The following is a 17,159-nucleotide window of genomic DNA, read 5'->3' as shown; positions in this document are numbered from 1 at the left end:
AGGAAGTGAAATTAATACCTAAATGGATGTATAAGCTTCTCTAAGATGTTCAGGACCACCAGCAGCCCTCCGTCGCTGTGTGTTGCGCTGGTGGGCCTTTGGGTTTGGGTGACAAGCTAGCTGAAAGCTCCCTTCCTTGGCTACTGAGTGCAGTATGAGCTTTAATTAGATCAGCTGAATTTCTTCATGGCCTATGGGCTTGTTGATGCAGAGACCAGTCTTTCCCCATAGGCATCTTGCTCAGCCTTCACCAAATGGGTCTTTTGCCTTTGATTTGGTTACCAGGAGCTTTAGTTGATTAGTGTTATGATTCAGGCAAGGAAACTTTAATATGTCTCCATGTGGTTTCTTTTTTTTTTTTCCCCTGCTTTTTAGTTGCTGGAATTAAATGTGTAATTTTTAATGGGGATCCTCTTAATTAAATCCACTGGCTGGGTGGGATGAGTTGGCTGGAGGCCATGGCAAGGCTCTGCTGTGACCTTCTGCAACATCTCCAGCGCTCCCACCCTGTACCAACACCCCCCCGGCACGAGGGTTGTCGTTAGTGGTGATGATTTTAAGAGACATCCATGGTTGTAAGATCAATGTTGGCTTTAGCAACGAGCCTCCCAGCCCTGCCTGAATGTTTTATTTAGTTAGTTCTCTGATAAAAGCTTTGACCTACATCTAGCACCAGAAAGCGACGAGGCTTTGATAACACTCAGGCATCCTGGCAGAGGGCACGCTGCTAACCGAGCCTCCAAGTCGAAAATGGTTGTGCCCTTTAAAATAAAATCAGAAAAAACAATAAAGGTTTCAGTCATTAAACAGCTTTATCTCTGCCAGGAAATACATAGTCGAGTTTTGATGGAGAGGATGTACCTCTTTATGAACTGTAGATGTTAGGAAAAGTGTTTTCTATTTTAAGTTACAGGAAAACAAATCAAAAGCCAAAAATAACCCCAATTTTCCATGATATGAGGGCGTTGGTGATGGAAATGGGCTGGACCACTCGGGGTGCTCAGTGGTGAACCAGTTATCTGGGGTGGTAAAAAATAAAGGTCCTATTTGCCCCGTCCTTCACTGTACATGTTTTAGATGCGGTCTGTCATCTGGAGCTCTCAGCCCTCTGTACGAGGCTGTCTCGCAGGCATCTGTAATGGGTGTCCTTTCTAAAACACTTGCTGTCTTTAAAAGCAATGAAGACAATGTCTGGGAGGAATGAGGCAGAGAGGTTTGCAGCCCTATCCTCTCGGCAGCCAGCTGTAGCCCAGGAGTCAGTGGGAGGTCAGCAACAGCAAGATGAGAATTAGCATCATTGCCCTGACAAATCAATAGTCACGGGGTGATGCTGAGGGACCACTGCTGCACTGTGGTGTGGCCCCACATTGATTTACGCCACTTATCTGGGGGGTTGCTCTGGGCCATCACCCATTTGTGTACTCATGTTGCATGTTTTGTGGGTTTTTTTCCATCTTTCCAGGATGAACTTGACCTCACGGACAAGCACAGAGAGGCCATGTTCGCGCTGCCGGCGGAGAAGAAGTGGCAGATCTACTGCAGCAAGAAAAAAGTAAGAGACATATCTGCACTGTGGCCAGGGACTGAACCCCTTCCCTCCTATGAAGGGTTGGGAGGAGACGCTGGGGGGATGCAGCTCCATCTCTGGGTGCCAAGTGCTTTTTGGGATGTCACAGAAATACATCTGTTCCCTGTTGAAGTGACGACGACCAGCGAGGTTTTGGGTCTCCAAAATGCATAGCCCTTCCTCCCGAGTCCATTCAGGCTGGAGGATGCTTTCCAGTTTGCTGCCATGAAACAAGCTTGGGTGTCATTCTTGTCCTCCCACTGGCTCTTCCCAGAGCCCGGTGGTGTGGAGGTTGCTTTTAGGTGAAGCTGTGTCACCCCTGGGGCGATGAAGGGCTTTAGGTTCACGTTCACGGGGTGTAACCGAGATAGCACTGATAAGAGAGGAGGGTTGATGCGAGCCATCCGTCTGCCGGCATGACATGTCCTGTCTGCCATGCTGCCTCCACGGCTGCGTTTCTCAGGCTGAAAACATACACAGAATCTTCCCAGTGCTCAGGTACACTGATGGCTTTTCTTCCTGGGGGCGTGCAGCCCAAGTGGTGTGGGTACTGTGGGATGGCAGCCTGCGAAGTGGCCAAGTTTTTTCCCCAGTAAACAAGATTTTTACACATTTATGTTGGCAGTTAGTCCCAGCTATCTGTGCTGTGACTCATTTTCCCTCCCACCCTTGGCCAAAGCAGAAATCCTGCAGGACGTACAGCCATGGGGAGAAATGGGGCAAAAATCCTCAGTCTCGTAAGCAGATGGAAGAACACTAAGGCCTGCGAGGGAAATTCCCCCAGCTGGGGGCATGGGCCTGTAGGAGCGAGTCCAGAGGAGGCCACGGCGATGCTAAGAGGGCTGGAGCCCCTCTGCCATGGGGACAGGCTGAGAGAGTTGGGCTTGTTCAGCCTGGAGAAGAGAAGGCTCCGGGGAGACCTTACAGCACCTTCAAGTACTTAAAGGGGGCTTATAAAAAAGGTGGGGACAGACTCTTTAGCAGGGCCTATTGCAATAGGGCAAGGGGTAGTGTTTTTAAAATAAAAGAGGGGAGATTCAGACTTGTTATTTAGGAAGGCATTTTTTACAGTGAGGGTGGTGAAACCCTGGCACAGGTTGCCCAGGGAGGTGGTCGATGTCCCGTCCCTGGAGACATTCAAGGTCAGGCTTAAAACGGGGCTCAGAGCACCGTGATCTAGTTGAAGATGTCCCTCCTCACTGCAGAGGGGTTGGACTAGAGGTCTTTAAAGGTCCCTTCCAGCCCAACCCATTCAAACCCAAATCACCCAAACTGTGATTTAGTTCCTAAATTTGCCACTGTGTCCCCTAACCTGGCTGCAGGAGTTGGCTGGGCAGTGCTGGCAGTCGCCTGGTCCCACTCACTGCCATTAATACCTCTTTTCTCCCGCTGTACCAATGGCAACAGATTTTCCAGCCGCATTTTAGGCCAAGAGCAGGCTTACCTTGCTCATGTAGGATTAAGTTTTAAGCCTCTCATAAATACCCCTGAAATCCCTGTATTATTGTTAGACAGAGGCCTGCCATGCCCGAGATTTAAATCGGAGGGGAGGAGAGATGTTAAATTACAGGCACTGGTCTGAATCAACAAGAAAATGGTCAGGGGATGCTCCCTCATCCCTGCCTGTTGGGTAAGTGAAGCCATGCTACGGTGCATCTGGATAAGGGGAGACAACAGAGACTTAAATCAAGCAAAGCTGTGTAATTATTACTGTGAGTGGAGATTACGTGCTATCTAATCTCCAGAGGAAGGATTTAGATGGGGTTGATGGTGCCTCTTTCCCATTCCAGCACCTCCTTGCGCTCATGTTTTTTTTTTTAAAAAACGTGCTGACAAACTCACTGGTCCTGGAGGGTGTGGAAAGAAGTGTCCCGTGACATCCTCAGAGGTCCTCGGGGCAGGCACCCATCCTAGTCTGGATCCTGACTGCTCTTCTGCTCTGGTCCTCATTCTTCTGGCTGCTCTCAGACGCCCCTTCCCTACTCGTGATGCCATCTCAGTGAGGAGCCTACGTGCCATTGCTTGCTCTGAGATGTGCTGGTGGAGAAGAATGCTTTTCTCCTGCTTTTTAGTTAAAAATGAGCAAGACCATATCAGCAGAGGTTCCAGCAGTGGAGGAAGCCAGGAATCATGAGCTTGAGAACATGTCTCTATGTATGGCAGACTCCAGGCAGTCCTATTCCTATGTGATGAGGACAGGTAGGCAGCAGAAACACCAGTGGCTATCCCAGCGGCTCGTGGTAAATCTTACTCGTGTACCTATGTGTTTATGAGGACGAATCATGGTAGCCTGGCATGGAGGAGAGGGTCTGGGCTTCTACAGGTAAGACCAAGGGCTGGGTTTCAGATGGGGCAGCAGAGCTGGAGACAGGGCAGGGGTCCTACCTCCCTGCCTTGGCTGCAGCCTGAGTGGCAGTGATTTGCAAAGTCCAGGATGCGCCCAAACCCTTTGGCCTGTCTGTGTTTCACAGCAAGTTGTTGCTTGAGATGCTGGTAACACCCAGTTTCACCTGGTGGGGTCACAGGGTTTGGAAAAGGTAAACATCAGTTGCAGGCAGCTGCCTGACTTCCCAGGGATCCAAAATTGTTCCCTGAGCATTTTTTGCTCTTTCCTCTGCTGCCAGTTTTGGCAAGGGCAAGGGCACCACACTGCAGAGGTGTGCACAGCATAGAAATCATCTGAATATCTGTCCTTTCAGCGCATTCCCTGCTGCCACGTGGCGTGTCTGGCACTTCTGCTTTTCTGTCAGTGTCATCCGTCATATTCAGCTCTCCAGAGTGCATACCAGTTGTTGCACATTTTATACATTTCCATGATGGGCAAGATTGGGTAAAAGGTGACCAAAACGAGACATTTTGCTGTGCTGGACTGTCCTGGAAAGGGACCTGGCAGCACCTGGACTTGGCAGTGTTCGTCGAGGGGAAATAAGGGAAAACCAGCTATTCCCCAGGCATACTTCCATCCCTGAAATATTTCCCCCTGGCCTGCAGCCCCAGATCCTGGTTTCTTTGCCCTGCAAACAGCTGTTTTTATCCCAACCCACAGTATCAGCTTGGCAGAGCGGAGGTTTTGTCCTCCCCAATTCTCCATCCTTGGAGACACTGGGTCTGATCTCAGCCTTGACCCTGCTCGGAGCAGAGGGTTGCAGTAGATGAGCTCCTTGTGGTCTCTTCCCACCTGCATCACCCTGTGGTGCTCTGGAGTGGGGCAGAGAGATAAAAAGCATCTCATGATGGGGGCTGGAGAGTTTGTCAGCAGTGACCCGAGCGGGAACTGAAGTCTGCATTAAATCCAGCAGCCATGCAGCACTCAGGTCAGGAGAGGGATATAAAGATTATTGGAGAGACCTTCTTGGAAGTCGTCAGCCCCCTCTATGGCTGTAATAAAGCAGGGAAATGCAAAGGTGGAGATGCATTAACAGCAGGATGAAATCTGCTTTTAGAAGTGGTATTTCTGGATGATGACTCGTTTCATACCTCATCCCGAAATATTTCGCTCCCTGCTGGCCCCGCTCTCCAGGAGAGGATATTGCTTGGAAGCACAGAGAGGAAGGAGGAGGGTTTCCAGCTTGACCATTTCTTTGGCTGCAGGTTTGCTGCAGTGGAAGAGGGTGACTCAGGATGGCCTTTCTCAGGAGGCCAAGCTTCAAAGGGAGTTAATAATTAACACTTTGCGCTTAGTCTGCAGCACCTCTTAATTGCAGGAGGTCTGGCTCCTGCCAGAAGATGTATGCACAGTCAAGCTATTAAAGCAGCTCACCAGGAGATTTTTATGAGCGTCAAAATATGGGTGGATGCAGGGGTGTTCAGGCAGAAACTCAGCATAAATCCCTTCCCACGTGGAAGGGATCGGTAGTGAAAACCAGTTCATGTGAATGTAGGGTCTGGTTCTGTCCCCCTCCTTTTCGATTTTGCTAAGCTGTCTGAGCATTGGTAAAGCAGGGATATGGGAAAAATGACCTGCTGGGATGTGGGAAAAATGACCTGCTGGGATGCCAAGTGATGCTGCACTCTTTAAGCTCATGTTGAAAGCCTGTTGGCATCACTAACGCTGGATGCATTAGCTCTCAGTGGTGTTAAGCAGTCCCCTGCAAGCAAAACTTATATCTAAAATTTCCTCAGACATCAGATGTAAAACCAGGATCCCTTCACATTAGGAGAAGGCAGTGGTGCTGCTTTTGCAGGGGAGAATGGGGAAAACTGTGATAAATAGGGAAATGAGTGATGGCTCATCAATAATAGCATATTTCCCAGCCAGACAGCCTCTTTCCTCTCTAACTGTGCCTTCCACCCACTCCCTCCAGAGAGCTTCATTTTCCAGCTTGCTCTTCCACTCGTCTTACTCAGTCCTGCAGCTCGTTCATGGGGCTCGTGTTGCTATTTCCTTCATTTCAAAAACATCTTTTTTCTTTTTTCTCTGCAGTAGCAGAACTAAGAGAAAAAGCTGACAAAGGTGGCATGCAAGGGGAGGACGAAAAAATAGCTGGGCGTTTTGCCACGCTCCTAGGTCACTTGGGATGGACGAGAAGTGTTCCAGTGCCCCTGAGCATCCAGACGTACCTGCGGTTATTGCAGCGGCAGGTTGAAATATCATCTCAGTTGTCATTTGCTCAGGCTGACCGAGAGAAACAGGCTGTTTGCATGGCTGGAGGTATTTTTCAATAGGAAATGTTTATAGTTTTTATCCTTAAAGGTAATTCCCGTTTTAGCTCCAATCACAACACACTTTTGTTTAAGCGAGGCTTTTCTCCCACCCCAGCCAAAAAAGGCATCTGTTAGCAATCTTTTTGGATTTTAAAGCGAAGCTTTTCAAACAATGAACCAGCTGACTACGAAAGGCATCTGGTCATGCTATATTTGCTTATGGGGAGCATAATTTTTAAACCCTGGGAAAAGCATACAAGGGCATATGTGTAGAGGAGAAGGTATAGGAAGTGTTAACATATGGGAAACAGAGTGGTCTGGGATGATTCTGACCCCAAGATCCCAACCTGGGGAGGATCTGGTGGAATTACAGCCCTTCGCAGCATCGCTCCATGGGGAAGCAGCTTTAGTTGCATCATTTTGGGTTTTTTGTGGGGATACCTGGGCTAGCCAAGCGGCTGGAGGGACAAGGAAGACCCGGAGGGCTGCAGTGGGCCAAAACCCCAGCACATGCCTGGCAACGGCTCTTCCATGTCGGCGGAGCTGGGCTGGATTTAAACCTCCCGTGCAGGCTGCAGACCTGTCGGTTTCGAAAGTCATCTGCACCGCTCTCTGCTTCTTTTTTGACCTTGCAGACAGGATCCAGATGGATTATCTGCGGCAGGCAGGGAGGGAGGGGTTTCCAAAACGCGGTGGGCTGCCAGCTGCCACCAGCTTTCCCTTGGTCGGCTGTTAATGGAGCAGCGAGGAGGAGTGGGGAGTGCTGTGCAAAATAAAAATGCAGTCAGGAGGGTGTGTAAAAACCAAGGGGGATGCTTCTGGTCTTGCAGCAGGTGCCAACTGAAGGGTTTTTTTTCTTTAACTTGCTGTGACTTTCCTGGTGTGAAGTTCTCCTGGGGCTGACCAGCCTTGCAGGTGCCAAGAGGGAGGTGAACCATCCAAGCCATGAGTGTTGTCGCTGAAGGGTTCTCTGGGGTTTGCTCAGAGCTGGCTGCTGCAAGTCAGCCCTTTCCTTCTGACTTGGTTTCACCTTGAAGGATCTCACCTGGTGTGTTGGATGTCAGGTGGCTGGGAAATCCAGCCAGCCACCCTCCAGTTAGCCCAGAGCAGCTCCAGATGCATCACCACCACCATGGGCTGTGAGTGTGGGAAGGAGGCCGCTGGATCAGGTGGAGTCTCCTGCAGGCTGGGCATCTAAAAGGTGTCACCAGCAGCTTGATTTGGAAGCAAAGAGCTTTACAGGTGCCTTTCTCCCCACCACCATGGGGATATGCTGTGAGCAGGAGGGTGCATTGCTCCCTGCACCCGCATCCCTGCAAATCAGAGGGACAAGAGCTCATGGAGGTGCACCTTCCAGGAGTAAATAACAGTGCCCAACCAGGGCTGAGGCTGGCCTGCGACCTGCTTTCGTGCCACCACGGGCTGAGCCAGCAGCCCCTCTGTGCTGCAGCATCCACCAGCCCCACGCACAGAGCGTGGGGGCAAAGGGGTGGCAGAGGTGAGGAGAGCGCACCGCAGTGGGGCCGGGGCCACAGCTGGTGTGATTTGTATTTTTCCTGGTTTCGTGGAAGGAAAATGTGGGTGTTGGGGGGAAGCAGATGGGAAACAAAGGCAAAAATTGCCCTTGGATGCACAGCTTTGGTGTTTCCTAGTTTTGGCAGCAGTGCACGTGTGTCTGTCATGGCCGTTTCCTGAAGGACAAGGGATGCTGATGCAAATGTTACAGATGAGAAGGGATACATGTCCCTGCATGTGTAATTACAGCCATCAGCCTGCCTCAAAGAGCAGCTTATAGTAAGCCATAGCATAGCACTGGGCTGTTGGTGGGGTTCAGATCAGCCCTCACTTTTGTGCTTCCCAAGAAGAGAGCAAACAGTCCAGAGAAGAAAAAACTGGGAGATGTTTGTGTCCCTGGTGCCAGCTGGGTGAGATGCCATGGAGCATCCTGGAGAGCTGATGTTGGTGGTACTCAGCTCCATGTCTGGGCATCCCTCGTCCAAGTCAGGCTGCAAAACTCACATCCCCAAAACCCACCCCGGGTGTTGGGAAACCATTTTACAAATTCATGCTTTTCACCCGTGGTGCTCCGGAGGGATTCCTTCCTTCTTTCCTCCTCCTCCTCCTGCTGCTGCTGCTTCTCAGCAAAGCCTTGTGAGTCACTTCCCTCCGGGCCTGTCGCTTTGTCAGGAGATTTCTTTGCACTAAAGGACACTGATCAGTGTGCCGCAGACCATTAGCTGCAATAATTACCACTGGGCAAGGTCCTGCAGCGAGCCGAGGGAAGCCTATGCCCTGATCTTTGCCTGCTTTATTGTGCCTGGGAAGCTGCTTTCCGACCAGCCTGCCGGGCTGCTCATCTGAATTAATGAGGTTCTGCTGCACATAATTGAGAGTGCTCTCTAAATTGGGGGTTTCAGGGAGGAAATGCAAGGGCCCGAGGGAGCTGAGCAAAGGGAAATATTTATAATACAGCACGTTAATTATAAATGAGCAGTTTAGCCAATTTTGTTGTTCAGCCTCCCCTCCACCCCCTGGAGACCTTTATTTTTTTGCTCCAATGCTTCTTTTCAGGGCTAAACAAGCAGCAGGTCCGGATCCTTGCCTGCCTCACAGGTGTTCACACCACTCTGACATGGCATGAGCCGGCCCTGCTGCCTTCCCACCCCATTCCTCAGCATGGATCTCCCTCCCTGCCCAGATCTCCTGGCTGGGTGCCTCTGGACACCTCTTGGTGCTATGCCTTGGTGAGGACCTTGCCACCCTTCCCAGTTTGTGTTGCTGATGGGAGCACTGGTGGCAGAGGGATGCTCCTTGGTACCCTGGGGTGATGGGGAGGACCTCCAGTGATGTCTTCAGGAGGTGACAGGAGCTCCTCCCTTTTTGGATCATGTTAAAGGCACATGTGGGTGTCCCAGCTCCGTCATCGCCTGGAGCACTGTTTGCAACCTCTAAAGCTGGGCAGGAAAGCTGGGAAAATCAAAATCTTTGCCCCCAGGATTTATGCAGAGCCTTCCTGTGGCAGAGGGTAGGATGGCTTGGAGGGATAGGTTGGCAGACAGATTGCACAGGGCTCGCAGCTCCCCAGCATCCCTGCCTTCTTCAGTGCCTCTGCCACGTGTGTGCGCTCTCTGCTGTTTCTGATGCCTGCAGACGGATGCTGTGTGTACCAGGGAGGGGTGTGCTTTTCCACAGGGGAGCAGATGGGAGAGTCCTTTAGGGAGGTGTGTGATGTGAACTGAGAAACCAAAAAGATCTGGCTGCCTGTGTCAGTCAGGATCATCACCGAGCAGGAAGATGGCCTGAGCCTCAGCCTGACTGCTTGACACCGCTGAGGGACCATGACTGTGGGGTTATCCAGCAGGATGGGTGGGTGGCACTGAATAGGGGCTAGCACCAAGATTCACAGATTCAAACTGCCCTTTGGGTGTAGTAAAATAATGCCAGCAGTCCTTTGCAGATTGAACCTGCCATCAGGTGCAGCCTGACCTTACATCCCCATGTCCCCGTGGAGGTTGGCCGCAGGCAGTTCCCCCGTATCCTGCTCCCAACTTGCTCCCAGGGGCTGGTGGTCCCACCTGGGTTAAACTGACGGCTCTAACCCACAGGTTGCAGGAATGGTGTGTGTTTCCCTGAGGTGACAAATAGTTTGCAAAATATGATGGTTTACTTTTCCCACCCCACTCAGGAGACCTTCCTTTGGTGCTATACTTGGTGGTATAATTTGTGCCTTTCCATTAGACTCGTAAATATAAATTATACCTCTGTTTCTCAAGCTCCCTGACACTTCCTCTGTGCTCCTGAGAATCTTTCCAACAACCTGGATGTCTTTTGGCAGGCTGTGTGAGTGGATACTCTGGCTGCTGGGATTCTTGCAGGCATGGGCATGGAGGTGTTTCTCCACACAATCCAGCAGTGGGAAGCTCTGACTAACCATGCAAATGGGGGTCTTCTTCCCAGCCCTTGGGGAAAGCATTGGTTTCCCCCCCTGCAGCAGAAACGTCCCCGTGGCTGTGGTTTCAGGTGGCCAGACTTGATGCTGGCAGGTGGCTGCATGTGGTCCCAGACGTGATCAGAAATGTGGTAGGATGGGCAGCCACCTGGTCCCTCTTACTCGGAGAGGATCGCTTCACTGAGTCCATTTGCCAGGGGACAGTGAGAGGTCTCAGGTCCCACCTCTGCCCCTCTGTCCTCTTACTGTTGCTGGAGGCGAGTTTTCAGGGCAGGGAGGAGGGGAGCAAAACACAGAGAGAGGCCAGCGCATCCTGTTTTTCCTGGCTGCGAAAAGACCAGCAGCATCCCTGTCTCTCTCCATCAGGGTGGGTGTTGCACACTCAGCCAGCAGATGAACATTCTTTTAAAGCACTATTTGGACAGGACAGGGATGGTTTTATTTGTTGCTGGCAAAAACTAATGGTCAGAGCATGACTAGGAATGATACTCGGTCCATGCAGAGGCAGGCAGTGGGATCTCCTTCAGGTTTATTAGGTTTGGTACTAGCACTGGTAGGGCAGATTTTTTTATTGTTTTTTTAGTGTCTCAGAAAAATTCTCCCTCTCTGCTGAGTCTCGCCTGCTTTAAAAAAATGAAATATGGAGGGCAGGTGAATCAGGTGTTTCATTCAAAACCTCAGTTCTTGGCAGGAGAAGGAGCAGAGAACAACCCAGGGTATTGAAGCAAAGGGCACGGGTTGTCACGTCCCTTGTTGCTCTCAAACTTCTTTTGTCCCCATCCCCGAGCCAGGCACAGCAAAGGGTCAGGTCTGCAGGGACGAGCTGCACTGCTGGTGGGGGAACTGAGTCGCATCCACATTACCTCTTGCTGACTCCGTGTGTTCTCGTCTTGGAAAACAGCAGCTTGAGAAGTTTGGATGTGCAAACATTTACCACATATGCCCCTTGAACCACAGTAAATATGTGGGACTCTGCTCCTTTGGGTTTGCTGAAATCCGCCGGAGGATCGGTAGTTGTCTGCATGCGTGGGCGTGGGGGCAGAAGGGTAGGTTCAGCTCCCACCGTCGCAGACGACTGCGGTGTAGGATGACCTTTGCAAACATCTCTTAAGGTTAGGGAGGGGGCAAAGCTGTGCAGCAGATGGTTACTGAGGGAAGATGTCTGGGTTTTGCATAATATCAGTTGACTCCAGCCTAGACCTCTGTGGTATTTCCACTGTGAATACCTTTTCTTCTTTTGGTATAAGCTTTAGGAAAATACAGTGAGGAAGAGGGTTGATTGTGAAGTATTCCCTCAAAATCTGCCTACTTGCGCTAAGCAGTCCCTGGGGACATGCAGCATTATTTATCTGAGCTGGGCTGAGGTCCTACAAGATCGTGGTAGACCTGACAACCTCATGTGAGTCCCACCACATGCCGGACATTGTAGACCACGGCGACCAAGTGAGGCTCTGCAGCATTCAGTGTCATGGATCGTGGGCTCAGTGGTGACATCCTTTAACAGGGGACACTGCTAGGTGCATGTTCCCTCCTAAAATCTAATAAAGCTCCCAGAGGAATTCTGTTGTGCCTGGAGTCTCTCCTAGAATATTGGTAAGTCATGGTCCTGCTCCAAGAGTGGAGCCTAGTTCGTGTCACATATATTCACTCTTCATTACTTGTAAGAGATATTTTTTCCCCTCAAAGCACAACCGTCAAGGCTGACAGCCCAAACTACAAGGGCCCTGTAGAATCAGTACAAGAGAAATCTGGATGTAAAATTTCAGTGTGGTTTCTCCAAAGCTGATAACCACAAGATTGATGCAGTATCACTGGGGCAGAGTTTGGTCACAGGCAGATGGTGTAACCTAGATTGTGTATAAAATATGCTAGTTCAATGAATCAGGTAATGTTCCCATAGCTAGAGCTGTTGGAGATGGGCTCAGAATGACAAAGTCGAGCTTATATTGAAATAAAGTAATACAAGAGCTCAAGAGCACTTCAGAGGTGGTTGCTCATGAAGGGCAGAAGATGTCAATGCTATTTCTACTAATCCACTGTCTTTGTTTCAATTTTCCACCCCTCATCCAGGACCAGGAAGAAAATAAAGGAGCCACCAGCTGGCCAGAGTTTTATATCGATCAGCTGAATTCAATGGCTGCTGTAAGTATTTCCCCAATGCTTTGGCCCTTGTGAACACCGTACGGGGCAGCAGCGCAGCGGTGACAGCCTGCGGCCTCGCCAGCGTCGCACCTGGGAGGGTGACGAGTGTTAGAGCCACAAAGCTGTGACCTGGCTGTTTACAGCCTTTTGAGTCTCCAGACCTTGAACGATTTGGAGTTGGCAGCAGCTCGTGAATTGCTCAGCAGTTCAGAAACCCCTGATGCAAGGATTTAAGGATATCCTCCATTAGACCAACAGATACAGCTGGAAAACAGAGGCGTTTTCTATGGCAGGAAGGGCATTTCATCTTGCCGCAGGCTGGGATGCGGCGGCATGGGTGGCAAACACCAGCTTTTGGTATAAAGCCACCAGGCTGGTTTTTAAAGACTCCGTTTGACTGTGCAGTGCCGGTGGGGCACCAAGCTGCTGTTACTGCTTTGAATCCAATAGTTCCTGTGCTTCTTCATGGATGCCTTGCTCCTGCAACACCCTTCTGTGCCAGGTGGCCGCGGCGAAACATGGTGCTGCGGGTTGACTGTCCCACAAGAAACGTGCTTATATGTAATTGTATTAAATACTTCATTGTTGATTGGGTGAGACAGAAATAGCACCGTTTTCTTGTAGGAAACACAATTTATTTCCTGCAAGGCTGCACGGTTCAGAGCCCCTTCATCCTGACTCCTGTTCTCAGAGGCTGAAGGTACTGAGGCTTGTGGCCACTGCACTAGGGATGGCAGCAGCATGGAAAATGAAAAAGAAAATCCTTGTTTTTCTTTTTTTTTCCCCCTTATGTTTGCCCTGTTGTCACAGGGCCAGGGTGACAGGGAAGGTAGTGCTAGGTGGGAGAGTGGGGATGGCAGAGGGGAGCAGGGGGCTGTGAGCCAGGAGGGATGCCCAGGGCTGGCCACAAGCTGCCAGCCAGTCAAAGCCCTGAGCCTGAGCAGAGCTTGTGATCAAAGCCTGACAGATGCCTGGAGGGTGGCTTTGATCTCCCTGACAGGCTGCTGAAGGGGAGCTGGGTTAAATGTGGGGGTCAGCACAGCTCTTTTTATCTGCTGGGACCCTCCTTTGCTTTAGCCTTGGCTGGTGCTGGCAGGGCTCACCCTGACACTGCCAAGAGCTCGTCACAGTCGGATGGTGCTGGAGGCACCCAGCGTGTTTTAGCTGTAGCCTTGGTTGCATGAGTTGGGGTGAGCAAGATGTACCCTGTGCATGCCCGGAGCTGCCAGGGTGAAGGCACGAGAGCCCCCAGTGCCAGCCTGATAGACTCATCTCCCATTGTGGGATATGCCAAGGGCATCCCGTGCACACAGCCACTGTCACCAGCCCAGATGCATGTTAGTGGGGTGCGTTGGGAGACCTGGGAGTGACGAGGTCAGCAGGACCCACCCTGGTGGCTCTGAGCATGGCTGCAGCATCCCATCCCCTCCAGGCTGCGGGGCATCCCCTGAGCTCCCCACCTCCTCTGCAGGGGCACATGAGTACCTGTTGAGATGTATGGGTACCAGGGGAGGCTGAAGGACCCCTCCTCCCTGTCCCAATTCAGCACCTTCCCTCTGTTGACCCCCAGTGAGTATTGGTGTAGACCTCCCCAGCCCTGGAAGCACATCACATCACCCAGCTGTCACCTGCAGTGTCTCTGAGCAGGGTTCAGCCAGACACTTTTTTTATGGAATACTTCCTTACCTCTTCCTTTTACAAAGCGTATTTCCTGGAGGGCTGTGGGCTGTAGGGGATGTTCCAGAATTTGCATCTAGAGCCCATGAGTTGGGATGCTCCTTTCCTCCATTGCAGCCTTTTCTTCTTGCTGCTCTGAGTCTGAGGGTCGCGGGGGGACAGTCACGAGCATCCTCCAACATGGGCTTGTCTGGATGAGTTGCAGGTCAGCAGTGTGGGGTGACACTTGTCCTGCCTGTAGGGCGTTAACTCTGGAACTTAATCATGACACAGGACAGTGCTAAGTGTGTAATCTCAAGGTGACGATCCAGCTCTCCCAGTCGTCTCGGGGCAGTGGAGCCTGGCATCTTGCCAGGGTAGGCTGAGGTTTGAGGACCAGTTAGAGGAAGAGGGTGCTGGATTCCTGCACCGGCCCATGTTTGTTTCCTGCTGCTTCAAAACAAAACTCAAGTGGCCAGGGGGACACAAGGCCATCAGCAACACTGCTGCAAGGCTGATGTGGGTTGGGGTGTTGCTGACTTGTGAAGCCCCGAACACTTGCAGTTGAATTTTACCTGTGTGAGCGAGTTATTGGGGTGCTTGCAGGCAACGTCTTCAGCCTAAAGCGACACGTTCACCCCACTGTCCCCAGTCCTGGCCATCCCCCTGCGGACCACGGGGGTTTTTTCCAAGCTGTCTCTTTTCCCAAGTCCTGTGATTGCCATAAAGATATGGAGTTTTAGACTTCTAGAGTTGGTTTCAGGTCCCAGCTCTGTCCCTGCGCCTTGGCACGGCGAGGCATTGGGCGCTCCAGCTCCTCGGGCATGAGCTGCACAGGGGAACATCCCCTCTCAAATCTGCCTTTCTCCTCTTGCAGAGAAAATCACTGATCGCTTTGGAAAAAGAGGATGAGGAGGAGAGAAACAAAACAATCGAAAGTTTGAAGACTGCACTGCGGACGAAACCAATGAGGCAATTCCCTTCTGTTTCTTGGCTTTATCGCTGCGGTCATGGCTGTGGATTTGAGTTCTCTGGCAGAGCAGGGAGTTACATAGGAACAGAAATGGGGGCTGCACAGGATGAGGGAAGCAGGGACCTTGAAACGCCACTTGCTTTTTTCAGTTCACCAGTTGCCATTTTGTTGCTTTTCCTCGGTCCTTATAGTGGCTGAGAACCACTAGGACTTTTACATCTGTTCAGGCAAATCAGGCGACTTTTTTTTTTTTCCAATTTGCTTCTGTTCTCATTGGAACAGAATGTAAAAATTCCTTCCAGACTGAATTTTTAAAAGAAATCTAATTTTTGTTGGTCAACCAGCCCCTTTGTTGCCACAACTTCTCTTGCACTTTTTAAAGGAATAAAATCACACGAATCTTCAGGCTTTTATGAAATGCAAAAATAAAAATGTTCCTAGGAGGATTTGATGGGGAGGATAAAGAAAGGGTGGGACTCTTTCTGAATGTCTGTAGTTTTTCCTACATTCAGTTTCTCTGGAGTCTGCATGCTTATATCTGCGAAACCTTTAAGATGCCTCAGGTCAACATTTTCTGAAGGGAAGATGTTTCATTAAGAAATGCATGACCTGTTCTGCTTATGGAAGAAACAAATTTGCTAGTGCTTGCGAAAACATTCCCCTCTTCCATTTCTCTTTTGCAATGGTTCTGGTGGTGGTACTTGGGAAGAAGTTAGCAGGGTTGAGGGTGAGCACCCAGTTTCTATGAAGCCCGGACCTCTTGGGTGCTGGCTCCCCGCAGCGCCCTGAGAGGGGGGTGGTACCCAACCGTGAAACTTTGCAAGTCCTTAAAAGCAGTTTGCGAGTCTCTCTTACTGGAAGTCAGAGGGATGCAGCAGGCTCTATTTTACCTGTTGGACCTGCTTTTGCTCCCAGGGAAGTAAACATCAAATTGCCTATTGACTTTGGCTGGAAGAAGAGCAGGCTTTGAAGCAGAGAAATCAGTTTTCCCCGAGCCTGCAATTACCCCTTTTGTTACTGCGCATCAGCGTGGCTTGTTTCGAATTAAAATCATCCCAGTGCTGGGATGTTTCTTGGCTCGTTTGCTTTCCAAGCCTATGCCTTTTGCCAAACCAGAATACACCCAGCCTGGATGGCATTGGGCAGGGAGGTCCTAAAATGCCTGAGCAGCGTGCAGTGTTATGTCTGCCTGCACTAGTGAATCTGCCTGGGGCACTGCCGTGCATTTGCTGTCTGCTTTCTATTTAGTGGCATTATATGTCATCATAAAAATCAGAAATCCCATAAACTTAGTGAGATGTGCCGAAGGGAGGAGAAGGATGAGGGTGGTGAGGCAGGAGGCAGAAAGTCTGACAGGCATCATGGGCTCGGCTGGTGTTGGGATGTCTGCAGCTGACGAGGAGGCGACTCCAGGGCTTGGGAGCTTCTTCCCATCCTGGGCAAAACTGGTCCCAAGTGAGTGAGATTCAAGGCTCAGGCCAGGGGCTTTGAAGGTTTTGCAGCAACATGGCTGCAAACTCCTAACCTCCACCTTGGGGCTTGTGCTGGTGGCTGGGTCAGCTGATCCTCTTCCAAATATCCTAGCTCTGGACAACACTGTGCAGAGGATGCCTGCTTGCCTACACTACCAGGCACCAATTAAATTGCCAAGATGTTTGCAACCTCATCCCTGTGCTCTAAGCCTTGCAGGCTTTCTGCTACCCAAAGTCCAGGAGAAAATGGATAAGAAGGTTCTGGGTTTACAGCAACAGACGAGTCAGCCCAATTTGAGGTTAAAAGAGTCCTTCAGCATTTGGTTTTAAAGCTAAAAAGCCTCTTTCTGGCAGGTTTGTAACCCGGTTCATCGACCTGGATGGCTTATCGTGTATTCTGAACTTTCTCAAAAGCATGGACTATGAGACGGCAGAGTCTCGAATACATACCTCGCTCATTGGATGTATAAAAGCACTAATGAACAACTCCCTGGGCCGGGCTCACGTCCTGGCCCATTCGGAGAGTATTAATGTAATCGCTCAGAGTCTGAGCACGGAGAATATTAAGACGAAGGTGGCAGTGCTGGAAATCATGGGCGCTGTGTGCCTGGTTCCCGGGGGCCACAAAAAGGTACTGGAGGCGATGCTGCACTACCAGAAATACGCCAGCGAACGGACTCGTTTTCAGGTAGGTGGCTCTCAATTCACCCCTTCGCTCCCAAAATTCGGCATTCTTCACAGAATCACAGAATGGTC

General features: G+C 50.7%; 1 protein-coding gene across 1 annotated transcript in view; it reads left to right on the top strand.

The window, feature by feature from the left end:
* Nucleotides 1-17,131, top strand: part of LOC104516675 (disheveled-associated activator of morphogenesis 1-like) — a gene marked incomplete at its 3' end in the record, with an annotated part of 48,456 nt that extends 31,325 nt beyond the window's left edge. The window contains exons 3-6 of the mRNA XM_010161090.1: nt 1,463-1,552; nt 12,231-12,302; nt 14,836-14,930; nt 16,758-17,131. Of these exons, the coding sequence (XP_010159392.1) occupies nt 1,463-1,552; nt 12,231-12,302; nt 14,836-14,930; nt 16,758-17,131 (631 nt within the window). The remainder of the gene's footprint in view (nt 1-1,462; nt 1,553-12,230; nt 12,303-14,835; nt 14,931-16,757) is intronic.
* Nucleotides 17,132-17,159: the final 28 nt, after the last annotated feature.

This window comes from Eurypyga helias, unplaced genomic scaffold (assembly GCF_000690775.1).
Source record: "Eurypyga helias isolate BGI_N326 unplaced genomic scaffold, ASM69077v1 scaffold9241, whole genome shotgun sequence".
In the NCBI taxonomy this organism is placed as follows: domain Eukaryota; kingdom Metazoa; phylum Chordata; class Aves; order Eurypygiformes; family Eurypygidae; genus Eurypyga; species Eurypyga helias.
Note: the sequence above shows the minus strand (reverse complement) of the source record. Positions and strands in the feature narration are given on the sequence as shown.